Source organism: Paramisgurnus dabryanus, chromosome 12 (assembly GCF_030506205.2).
Source record: "Paramisgurnus dabryanus chromosome 12, PD_genome_1.1, whole genome shotgun sequence".
NCBI lineage: Eukaryota > Metazoa > Chordata > Actinopteri > Cypriniformes > Cobitidae > Paramisgurnus > Paramisgurnus dabryanus.
The window spans coordinates 33915547-33928626 of NC_133348.1; the positions used below are offsets into that span (position 1 = coordinate 33915547).

Genomic DNA, 13080 nt, shown 5'->3' on the forward strand with positions numbered 1-13080 from the left:
TCAGTGCTTGCTCTACGTGAAAGACCAGGAGAAAAAATCCTCCATCCACAAACTAGATCTCATTAAATAATTGACTGGACACCTGTTACAACTTACGACTTGACTCTACATGGTAAATATACAATGATATACTGTATGTGTGAACCAAGCTAGTCCCATCAAAGGGTTTCTAAGGTTACCTAAGGTTGCACACAGAAGCCAAAATGTTTGCAAGCGGCTCTGAAACCATTCAAGCATCCCACAGAAGTTGAAAGAAATTTTGCGAGTGGAACATGGCTGTTTTTGCTCGCTTCATGGCGATGCAAACAGCATGAAATTGGCAGGGAAGATAAGGACACTTCCTCCCTGTCAATACAGTGCCGGACTTACAAGAAACAGTAACGACTGCATGAGCTGCAGTATGGTAAGCCATTTACAAGCTGTAAACTTTACCCAACCAACTCCTTTTTGATTTGAGATGTATGTCTTTAAAGACATTAATATACTCCAAGCTAAATCAAAGACTGAGAAGGTGTGACATTAATTTTAAACTAAAACTGGTCCATAGTACCATCGTCCTTAAATTAGTTTCTAAAGTTCAAAACCAAATAGGTAGCATCTATGATTAAAATACTGGTAAAATTGAGATATAGCACATCGCACTGCAGGACACTGCTGAAACGACTAGAAATTTCATGTCAACTGGCCATTTGCTCTCCTCAGCATGCTCATCTCAGAGTGATTCAAATGCAAATGATTCCTAAGGAGCCGCTGAGTCACGGCCCCCTTTGATAACTTTTAGCAGCCGCTGATGGAGAGGCAATGACCTTGAGTTCCTGCTAAGTTTGACGTAGATTTTTATTTTGTATGTTTGGAGATTTATCAAACTTCACATTTTACAATCCATGTTTATTGCAAGTGCATGAGCATAAAGTGCTAAAAAATTAGATGACAGGCTCAGGAATAGAACAGATCCCGTTACGTAAAAGTCAATGACTACAATATGAAACGCAGAAGAAAAGTAAGAAGGGACACAAACCAGCCAATTACAATATGTGTATTTTACAGTACAGTATGTGTGTGTGTGTGCGTGCGTGTGTGTGTGAGTGAGAATTCACATAGAAATCTATGGTGGCCGAGAAGTGCAAAAACAAATTAAAAATCAAAATCAAAGCAGAAAAAATCCCACGCTTTGAAAGAGACGCGACAGAAAACAATTTAATAAAATGTCTTATTTTAGATAGATATGTCAGTGTTTATTCATTTGAATATCTAGGGAAATTGATTCATCCACACCAAATGAGAAAATCGAAACATTGATTGTTATTAAAAAATTTGCAAGCGTGTGGGTGCCTGTAACACAAAACAGCGGGTAAACACAGTATTGGATTTGCGCGGCGTCTGGGGTTCACTAATGAACATCATAACTCTAGCAGGGGGAAAACGTCTCATCTCATACTGATGCCTCCTGACTTACGACCGTGATGAAGTGTGCCAATTATACATGAGGGCCACAACATAGGGAGTGCTTGAATCACACCGTTAATCTGTGAAATCTGTGAAAATGCACGCACAGACCCACACAGAGTGCGATGAATGTACAGTCGAATGTGTAAAGCTTCTGTATGAGGGTTGAAGGCTCTGATGAAATGTCACTTCCTGGTCATGGCCCAAGGGCTCAACTCCTGGAGTTGCCATGGAAGCCACGTCACGCTTGAGCAGAATATTGATTAGATGTGAATGAGTAGACGTTCATACACAGACACACACACAAGCCACAACCCTATGATTAAAAATCACATATTTTTAGAGAAAGTCTGTTCAAAAGTCATCTCAAAGCAGGCCGTTCCTGAAAGCTACATGAACATGAAATTGTCATTCACAATTTTCCAAAATTCACATGGGGGGCTGACCACTTTCTTGTGCTCGAAGGGCCGCTATCTTTATGTTTACGCAGCTTAGTCGCCATTAAAGTAGCCAACACTGAAGTCAGGAGTCTCACGGGTATTAGAAAACTACATTTTTTATATAGTACACATACTTAACTTGAAAAATATATTTTAAAAATATTTTCAAAACTTAAACAGATACCTCGCATGGGTATTTAAGCCATCAGATATTGGTTAAAACTTTTTTTGCATGACATATTTGCATGGAAATGCTTATATGTGCATTTTAGCTCACCTGCCACCTGCAATGATCTGTTTTCGAGCGCTTATATGTATATACAGCATTCAAAAAACTCCTGCTGTTCCTCGCATATTGCGACGACCTTCAGGACAAGAGGAAGAAGAAATCTTCCCTCTAGCTCACTGAAAGTAAAACTTCGTTTCATTTGGAAGAACAAGACAGAATGATTAACTCAGCACATTTTCACACCGCTGGCGCTTTCATTCAAAGACTAATTATGAAGCTTTGCATTTCTGTCAGGACTCCCACAAGGAGGAACAGTTACAGCATCGGGCTCCAGAGGCACAACGCTATGATCAGGTTTCTGTGATCCTCTGAGAGGACTCGGAAAATCACATACTGTAGGTGTGAGCTGGTAAAACATACACAAAGTGCTTTGGGAAATAAATAGACTTGTAACATAATTCCCTGTGTGCTTATGTGCATGCCATAACCGTTTTCGCTGGCGAAGCAAAAGAAACAAAACGGCTGCCGTGTTGTTTCTGAAAGTAATTCGAGTCATTTGATATTACCTTGATATGTTTCTATAAATTGTTACTCAATATGTTTCTGTGAATTGTTGAATATGTTTTGTTTAAAGGTACTAAAAGTGGTTATTTTGGACAACCGTGCCTGGTATCGGAGAAATACAAAAAAAACTGTAAGTCAAATAGCAAACAAGTCAGAAGGCTGGCAGGTGCGTTGTATTTATTTTTGCATTACTAACGCCATTCCAGCATCTATGGCATCAAAACTGGTTAATCTAAACACAAGCTACTCCACACAAGTTGATCAATACATGCGTTGGTTGGAGGGACAATTTGTCCAATTCACCAACCTGCATGTTTTTGGCTTGTGGGAGAAAAACACGCTGAAGTAAACCCATAGTGACAAAGGGAGAACAGGCAAACTCCACACAGAAATGGGCTCCTGACCCAACCCGGGACCTTTTTAATGTGAGGCAACAGGTCTACCCACTAACGGCGCATTCACACGGGGCGTAAGCGTTGACGCTTCCCATTCACTTTTAATGGGTGACGGCAAGCGTTGGCGAACTGAATTGTGGATCCGTCGGCGCCGCGTCACTGCCGTTGCTCGCGGCAGAAGTTGAACATTTCTCAACTTTTCAAGCGGCAACGCGAGCGTCAGCCAATCAAACTGCCTTATGCAAATAACGTAGGCAAGAGCCAGCCAATTACGTTTATGGAAGACCGGAGCATGTGCTGCGGCCACTGTGATTGGCTGTTGGACACGCTTCAGACAATCCTTCCGTCAAGCGTTAACGCTTTCGCCCCGTGTGAATGTACCGTAAGTCACAATGCAGCATGACATGACAATGTCAGTTTTAAAATGAGAAATCAATGACAAGACGCTGGGGAATACATAAGCATTTTTACAGTGTTAAGTATCGTATGACAGTGTTAAGTATCGTGAGTTATCGTATGAATATGTTGTGACAATGGTTATCAGAGCCGGCGCCGGACCATAACTAACAGGGTGGCACTTGGCTTCCAACGGGGGGCACGCAATAGCAACAATAACTTGCAAAAACAAGACATTAAAACAACAAATACAGTGCAAGCACACACTCATACAACTGGTACAGACTGTCAGCTCATTTCCCGTATAAAGTGCAAAAGACCACAAACTATGCGCAAAACTATTGAACTTCCACCGCGGCGTGAGCGCAAGCTGAGCTCCGCTGTGCTCGCGGTTTGATCGACGCAACAACAAACCGCCCTCGCGCGGCGCAAGCCATTGAAAGGAATGGGTTTCATAGCGCAGCGCACACCGCGTCCTAGCTTTAAAAAAGCTGCTTTACCATAATCACGTCGTAATGCTGTTAACGGTCTATAGCCACACTTCACATTTAAGCTTACGTAATTTAAAACAACACTAACTTACCTTTAAAATAGCTGAAGGCGGCGTGTACGAACATTAAACTTCCTTAAAACAGTGTCCTGTAGATTTGTAAATTCCACCTCGACCTCTAATCTCTGAGTTTGAGCCAGTCTGTGTTTGCATGAAGTCAGATGAAGCACGCGGTGCTGGTTCGTTCTAAATGTTCTAATATCCATATTTTACACGATCCATAAAATGCCGCGAAAAAACACGTTGTTAGTATCAAGTCACAAATATGCTAAAGACGTAAGACGGGTGAGACGCGGCAATACATCCAATCAGAGAACCTGGTCTATTTTAATTAAAGAAAACATATATCAACTATATTTTCCTCATTTGATTACATTACAAGTCATGAAACATTCAATGTTTAATTTATTTTAATTATTCTTGATATATATTAAATTAATAAAAAACTTTTTAGGGGGGCACAACAACCTGTTTGGGGGGGCACTGCCCGCGAATGCCCCCCCTTGACGCCGGCCCTGATGGTTATATTCAATCAGAACTGTTTTTTAAGTGTCATATGCCAATAAAGAGAGATCCAAAGTGACTTACAGAGCATTAAACCTATACATTAGATTAGTGTGTCTATGAACCCTAGGATTGAATCCATTAACCTTTGCACTGCTAATGCACTGCTAATACAATATATATGCTAATATATCCAGTCTCTGTAAACAATCCTGACAGATATCTTGCATGTTTTAAAAAGCAGTTTTAAAAGATCAGACCCATGCATTTGTGGGAATATTCAGTGGTTATTTTGTTAGTGATGTATTGTCCTAAATCCAAATGTCCAAACACCCCAAACTGTTCAGATTTTCTTCTGTCCAATACCTCTCTAAACAAATGCTGTTATTCTCATATATAACATGAAGTGTCCTTTGTTCTGAGCTGTTCATGCGTGATAAAGGTTATGGCCGAGAGAGGAACGCAACATTATGGAGTTGCACAGGTGGTGATTGGGCCCAATGAGATTTCTGTTGTTTGCTGATCAGCGTTTGATTATCCTCCCTGAGGAACGGCACAATTCCAGCCATGCCTTCATTTGCATCTCCTCTGCATAATATCTGATCCAGTGCTAGTGAAAATTTGCATGCTTAACAGTTCAGCCCCTCCTCTTCCTCTCTGTTGGTACAGTCCACATTTCACATGCTATACGATTGAAAATGATTTTATTAAGCTAGGGCTGACACCAAGGATGATTTATACAAATCTGAATGCATTCCTTAATTCTCTTTGTATATTAAAATGGAAAGCGTTCTTTGCTTTGGCTGTTTTTGCTGATTGTTTTTTGTTATCTGTGGTATTGATGAAGGAAGTGCTCTCCTTACAGAGCAATTTACTGAACAATATATGGACAGCTGCTTTGGAAAAAAATGTGCACGGTACAAGTGCATTACATATAAAGTACTTAAATGTCAGAAAAATACTGACATAGAAAAGAAAAACTTATGTGCGGTAACTTGTGATTGAGAGTTGAGTGATATTGGAGACCTGCTCATGAGAGAGAAAGAGAGGAAAAGAGTGCATTAGCGGAATAAACAAATAATCAATAAGAAGAGAAATCCCAGTGCTGGATAATCCAGTGACAGATCCGGGGATGAGATGAGGGACAGAGGAGAGAGAGAAAAACCAAAGTAAATGATGGAAAAAGCTAATGTGGAATTGCATATGACAAGGCATTCATGCCAAAGGCACTATCTGAATAAAATTTCACACTTACTGTAAAAAAAGAAAGGTACAAAAGCTGTCACTGGGGCAATAGTGTTTACCTGAACAGGGCATACTGGTATCTCACAGGTTCATAATGATATCAAATGCATAATGTACATATTACAGTATATTGTACACTTTTTAAAGGGTAATCTCCAATTGACAGCTTTGTAGCCTACGTATTACTACGAGTGTAGTTTGCTACAGTAAATGATATTTGGGTTACATTTAATAACAGAAAAAGATTGTGGTGTAGAGGTCTAAATGACAATATTAAAGGGATAGTTCGGCCAAAAATGATATTAAACCCATGATTTACTCACCCCCAAGCTGTCCGAGTTGCATATGTCCATCGTTTTTCAGACAAACACATTTTCGGATATTTTAGAAAAAGTTTTAGATCTTTTAGTTGATTAAATGTAATGTTACGGGGTCCACGACCTTCAAGTCCAAAAAAAGAGCGTACATCCTTCACAAATTAAATTCAAACGGCTCCAGGATGATAAACAAAGGTCTTCTGAGGGTAATCCGTGCGGTGTTGTTGTAGAAATATCCATATTTAAAACTTTATTAACGTAAATAAATACCTTCCGGTAGCGCCGCCATCTTAGTCGCGTCCGCATTCAGGATGAGAGCTTACGCAGCCTACGGAGGCTACTCTGCTGCTGCTCTGTGCCCCCGCCCTCCGAATTTGTCAAACGTCACTAAGAAAAGTGCGTACACTACGCCAATACTCTCTCCTGAATACAGAGGAGTCTAAGGCGCTACCGGAAGATATTTATTTACGTTAATAAAGTTTTAAATATGGATATTTCTACAACAACACCACACGGATTACCCTCAGAAGACCTTTGTTTATCATCCTGGAGCCGTTTGGATTTAATTTGTGAAGGATGGACGCACTTTTTTTTGGACTTGAAGGTCGTGGACCCCGTAACTTCACATTTAATCAACTGAAAGATATTAAACATTTTCTAAAATATCCGAAAATGTGTTTGTCTGAAAATGCTGGACATATGCAACTCGGACAGCTTGGGGGTGAGTAAATCATGGGTTTAATATCATTTTTGGCCGAACTATCCCTTTAAGGAAACGCAGCCAATAAGGGTGCTTTCACACAAGCACTGTTTAACTTTCGGTCCGGGTACGGTTCGTTTGGGTCAGTGTGAACACAACATCCATACTCTGGTACGAACTGACCAGATGACACGAGTACGGTTTTGCAATTTCTAGGCAAAGGGTGACTGCACTTCAGATGATAAAAGAGTTTTGATTTATCTTGGAGGCTTTTAGTCACCAACATAAATCCAAGAGTTATATCTGTGTTAAAGGAACACGCCCACATTTTGGGAATTTAGCTTATTCACTGTGTCCCCCAGAGTTAGATACATAGTCCATTCATACCTTTCTCATTTCCGTGCCTGCTGTAACTCTGTTGCACACAGCCCCCGCTAGCTTAGCTTAACACAAAGACTGGAAGTGAATGGCTCCAGCTAGCATACTGCTCCCAATAAGTGACAAAATAATGCGAATATTTTCCTATTTATGTGTTGTGATTTGTATAGCCTCAGCGTGTACAAATAACAAGGTCATATGAGACACAACCATCTTTTAACAGTATATTTGTTGTGCAAATCACTCCGCCCAAGTAGCAGTGCTTCGCCTTCTGAGAAAATAGTTCCCAGTATATATATACTGTTAAAAGATGGCTGTGTCTCATATGACCTTGTTATTTGTACATGGTGTAAATATACAAATCACAACACATAAATAGGAAAATGTTTGCCCTATTTTGTCACTTATTGGGAGCAGTATGCCAGCTGGAGCCATTCACTTCCAGTCTTTGTGCTAAGCTAAGCTAGCGGGGGCTGCATCAGACAGAGTTACAGCACGCACGGAGATGAGAAAGGTATGTATGGACTTATCTAACTCTGGGGGATACTGTGAATAAGCTAAATACTGTTCTCATAAACATTCATATCCAGGTGGGATTTTTCGGCGTATTCCATAGTTATCTGAGAAACTGCAGGTATAATGCTCTATAGTGCAGTTTCCCGGACAAGGTTAAGATTAATTCAGGACTAGGCCTTAGTTATAAAAAGATATTTAAGTAGTTTTTACAAACAAACCTTACAAAAAAACAATACTGGTGTGCATCTTGAGACAAAACAACTGGACTGATGTTAAGCTATGTCAGTACAAGGTGTTTTTAAATTAAGGCAGCTCAAACATGCAGATTATTCTAGGACTAGGATAAATCCAGTCCAGAAAATCGCCCCTATGAGCTACAAAAAGTTCTTCAGGTTTAATTCAGAAGGGTTTAAATTCACCAAAGGCATTTGTGACACACAAATTTACCAAACCTCCTCTGGGAAATCTCCTCTAGTCCCGTCTGAATAGAGCTAAAGATTACAAAAACAAACTGAAGAGAAAAAGTGCAAACATCCAGTATAACCCAACCTAAACACAAAATGGCCTGACCATGTGCAGGAAACTTCCATTAAATATTTCTCATACTGTATAAGTGAATAAGGCACGAACACACATTTCTGTGTTAAAAGGGTGAGTGTCTGTAATGTTACAGACCACTGAAGGCATATTGTGAGTCTGAATAGTGTTCGCCATGTTACATAAGCACTGACGCACACTCGAGCAAAGAGACAGAGAATCTGTAATGTTTAGATGATGTCCACCGGTTAAAAGTCTTTGGAAAATGACCATATACAATAATGCTTTACTACACTCTGACAGTATAGTGGCTTTCTATGCTATATAAACTATAGTCTAAAAATGCTGGGTTGTTTCAATTATTTGTTGGGACATATTTTGGGTCTATTTGGCCCAACGTCTGGGTTTGTCCGTTTCTGACCCAGTGCTGAGTTAATAAATAACCCAGCAACAGGTTTGAGCATCTGGTTGGAAGCTTGAGTATGTGTGCATTTAATAAGATAAGTTTTTGGATCCATCCATACAGAAAGAGAGAGTAAGAGAGAGAGATGATACTAGGGATAATTAGTTCGAGTGAATACTGATCACCAGTGCTGTACAGAGAGACTCGGAGCTCTGAGCAGAGATTATCTAAACTAGAGCTGAACTTCTCCTGACTCTTCGAATCACTCCTCAAAGACAACTAGTGACATAGCATATCTCTCGCACTGCAGTATGCAAGGAACCCACCCAGACCATGTCACTTCAGACTCAAGCCCACTCGTGTGCTGGCTGTGATCAGAAAGCGTTTGGTTGACCTTCAGCCACCATTAATTTCATCATCTTCAGCATCAGCAGAGCACACAGTGATCCTCAGTCATTAGTCTGAGCTAATAACCTCTTCCCATTTCTCTACAACATAAGTAGAGGGTTGGTGAAGTGCTCATTTTCCTTCTCAGAACATGAAGAAAAACGATTACATTTACCATTAGATGTCTCTCTGTTATGCTGTGTGGGAATGGTTGCGTAGGCATGAACCTCGCTAAAGTTTCTTGTTTTTCCAAGCAGAGAAGAAGCCAGGTCAACAGTTTACTAACAATGCAGACATTAATGCTAATCTGCTGTACATACATAATATAGTAAGGAAATGGTGCAATACCTTTATTACGGCCTACGTGAGGGTTGAAGAGGTTCCACAAAGAAAAACAGGAGAAGAGGTGACCATAGGGAAATATAGTTGGAAAGACAGAAAAACAGGAATAGAGTAAATTGTAGGATAAGCAGGGTAAGAGTTAGTTCTGGTACAAGCATACACCTCAAGGACAAATAACATTTACGTCCACTTAAGTATACGATGTGAGCATGCTTCCTGGCATCTGCTTGCGCAAGTGCTTCCCCATGCATATCACTTGAATTGAGATGGAAAAAAGCATGTTAATGTTTCTCATGCTCTGGGAGAGAATTTGGCAGTTTAGAAGTTTGTTTTAGATCTTCTTACACCTAAAGGTACATTCACATTATAAGCGACAAGCAGTAGCAGAGCGACACGATTTCATTCATTTCAATGGAAGCTCGGCGGCATCTGGCGACACGAGTGACAATGACCGTTGACGGCTGGATGGGCGTGTCCAGTCGCACGTCAAAGTTGAGAAATGTTTAACTTTATGCAAATTATGAGTGACATTCGGGAGCGACTACCAATGAGAACAAAGCAGTGGAGTTCAAGTCATCCACATCTCGTCAGTTACTGGAGTAGACGTTACTCATTTGTTTATGACAACTAGATATAGAAACCCCTCTTTTGAAAGAGACGAGCGACACACAGCAACAAAGTCGCTTATAATGTGAATGTACCTTAACACAGTGTTCTAACTACACGCAACGTAATATTATTCCAGCCATAGGCAATTTGTCTGTCCATACTGAACAAAAAAAGGGGCATGCTGTGATGCAAACAATCACAAAACACAGCCAACCAGAACAGTTCTTTGACCAATTCTTTGACAGTTCATTGAATGAGATCTCTTTGGCCAGTGGTTCTCAAACTTGGGGGTATCCCAACTGGTTAGGACAAAACTATGATTAACGTGGAAAAGATACCTTTAAACACATGTCGTGGCGAGTCTAGTTAGGACACAGTGTTATTCTGTTTTGTGAGTCATGCAAGATTAAGTCCTATGTACTTGAATGGGGAAAGACAGAAATCTATAAAATTAAACAATGTATTTCTAACAAACAATTCAATCTGACATCATGTGTACCATAACTTTGGTTTCTTAATCTCAAATTGTGCTTAAAAACACTATCAACGCTATCTCAAGGCAACTCGTACGTGGTGAATTTTACAAGGTGGCTAATTCATATAAATTCCTACGACCACATTTGTACATTTTGGTACGATTTGTCATTCCCCTTCTGACGTTGGGGTTAGGGGTGGGTTGTACCTTTTTACATGATTAACCGTGTATAAATTCCAACGAATTAGCCAGCTCATAAGATACGTATGAATTCTTGTGCGATCAGGCTGAGTTCTTTAGCTACTGCACACGCGTAGTAGCTCACACAACTCTGTATAGAGCCCCTCCCCCAGAGAATCGTTAGTCTTTATCGATTGATGATTGGTTCTTTTAATTGGAAGGCCGGATTATTGAGTGTAGCATTAGGTGTCTTCGACTTCATGTGGCTGACTTAAAGCAGCGCATGCCGGTTAGTAATTTTGTCCGACTTGAGCTGGCACTGCAGGCATGTGACTGTGTCATATGGTTTTAAAGTACCGCTAGAGCGTTTCGAGAGTAGCCGACTGGCTCAGTTGTGATGACGACACAGGTCTTCGTGATTGGTCGCCTCACTGATGACAACGATCACGTGCGTTTCAATCCAAGTGTAATCCAACCTTCAGTTACACTAATAAACATTATAAATTCATGTTTTCCTCACAGGTAAAACACGGTAATATGCATACATATGTTATATAATATATAAAATAAAATATATATAAAAAAAAATTATAAAATAAAAATGAAAATAACAAACTCTGTTGGTATTTTAATAAAATAGAATTGTTTCCCGTTATTTTCGGGGATACAGTATAAGCAGCAATTAAAATATTCGATATAAAATGTTTCTTTTTATTAAAAGGTTTGTTTTTATCAAATTCACCATCTAATTCACTTCATTCGCGATTAAAAAAAGGAACCACGGCGCTCACATCACTGCGGCAAGCAGCAGGTGTCCGGATTGACAGCTCCGTCTTCAGTTTCTCCCTCGAATGCAAGCGGCAAACCTCGCCAATCGGTCTGCTTAATGTCGTTATATTCAATATTTTTGGTGTTGTCAGTATTAGTGTTATTGTCAAAAAAATACATTTGGTTAAAAATGTATAATGTTTGAGTATGCAGCTAGCGATAGCAAGCTAGTTCCGAAACAATAAAAGTGGAAAGATCCCACCCTCTCTTCAGAGCTCTCTCTAAAGTCACGTTTCCCCCAAAACATATTAACATTGATCAACATTTTATGGTCCTGGAACTTCCACAGAAGATTTATATTTGTAAAATATGTAAACATCTGACTTTCAGCCAAAAAGTATCTTAAAAAATTGCCTACCTAACATAATAAACCAATTATTATTTAATATTATTATTAGTAATATTAATTATATTTATTAATATTATCTAATTAATTTAAACATTTATGTTAGGATATTTATGTTCCAAATGTTGGCAACAATTAAAAAATCCAAATGTCACATAAACTGAGGCTTATATACTGTTTAGTCTAAAGGTTAAAAACCTCCTTTTACAGACACTGTGCTGAAGAAAAGACTTCATTGCTAAGGGTTTCAGGCAGTATTTTGTACCCTTTTCAGAGAAAGTGCCAAGTCATAAGGTTGCAATACTAGTAATATTGTACAGATATGAGAAAATGCTGGCAGAGGCCAAGTATTCTGTACAAAACCATCACTCTAGATTATTCATTCACCTAAAAGGTGAATTTCATTTCCTTTCAAAAGCATTTTATTCAGAGCTGTTCAGTTTATTTCAGGGATATATTTTTGTACTGTAGTTGTACGGGGAATCTGCCAGTACATGAAAAAGATGTCCGTAATACACTAGCCAGATCTGTGATTGTACATTAAGGGTCAGCTGGCACTGCAGTAACATTACAGATAAAATGACAGACACCCTTTGACATCACGAGGGGGAATTATCAGGCCTCCTAACCTAACAGGTCAACACGACGTCACAGAAAGAAGACAGCAGGCATGCATAAGCATTTACACGACCGCATGCATGTGCAAGTGCAACAAAAACAATCTAAACACACTGGAAAGAGAGAATAAAGTCAGGCCATACCTTGTGGAGACTTCACCATATGCGCGAACCCTTGGGGAGGAAAATGAGATTGAAAGACAAAGAAAAGACTTAACACCAATACCAATATAGTTCAGGTATTGTGACCACTCATGGTTTGGTGAAAGACAAACCATGGCTATCACACTAAAAACTGAAGCTTTCTTAAATAGAAAAGCTTCTCATATAGAAAAGAGTCTGATAACATTTCTGTCTTTGTACATTAAGCAATGCAATATTATCAGTAGGTTGTGGCATTAGGCGCTTTCACACATAGAGCCATACAATAATTTAAACACCGTATTATTTTCATTTGGAAATCAAAGGTGATTAGGATCAGTTGCTTAAATGTGGTAAATGGGCTGATTTCCCAGCTTTAATAGATGAAAAACTAAACTAAAAAAAGTCAAATGTATGCTGCTTATCCTGGCAATGAAACCGTCCATTTAGACTGACATTTGCAAGTTTTGGAGATTCTTTTATACAAAGCAACTTACAGTGCAATCAATCTATATATTTCTTTTATCATTATACA

At 39.4% G+C, this 13080-nt stretch overlaps 1 protein-coding gene across 1 annotated transcript in view; it reads right to left on the reverse strand.

The window, feature by feature from the left end:
- nrxn3b (neurexin 3b) overlaps positions 1 to 13080 on the reverse strand; it is a 398467-nt gene that overhangs the window by 367317 nt on the left and 18070 nt on the right. Inside the window, exons 4-5 of the mRNA XM_065268757.1 lie at positions 12549 to 12578; positions 9356 to 9367 (exon numbers count right to left, since the gene is read on the reverse strand). Of these exons, the coding sequence (XP_065124829.1) occupies positions 9356 to 9367; positions 12549 to 12578 (42 nt within the window). The remainder of the gene's footprint in view (positions 1 to 9355; positions 9368 to 12548; positions 12579 to 13080) is intronic.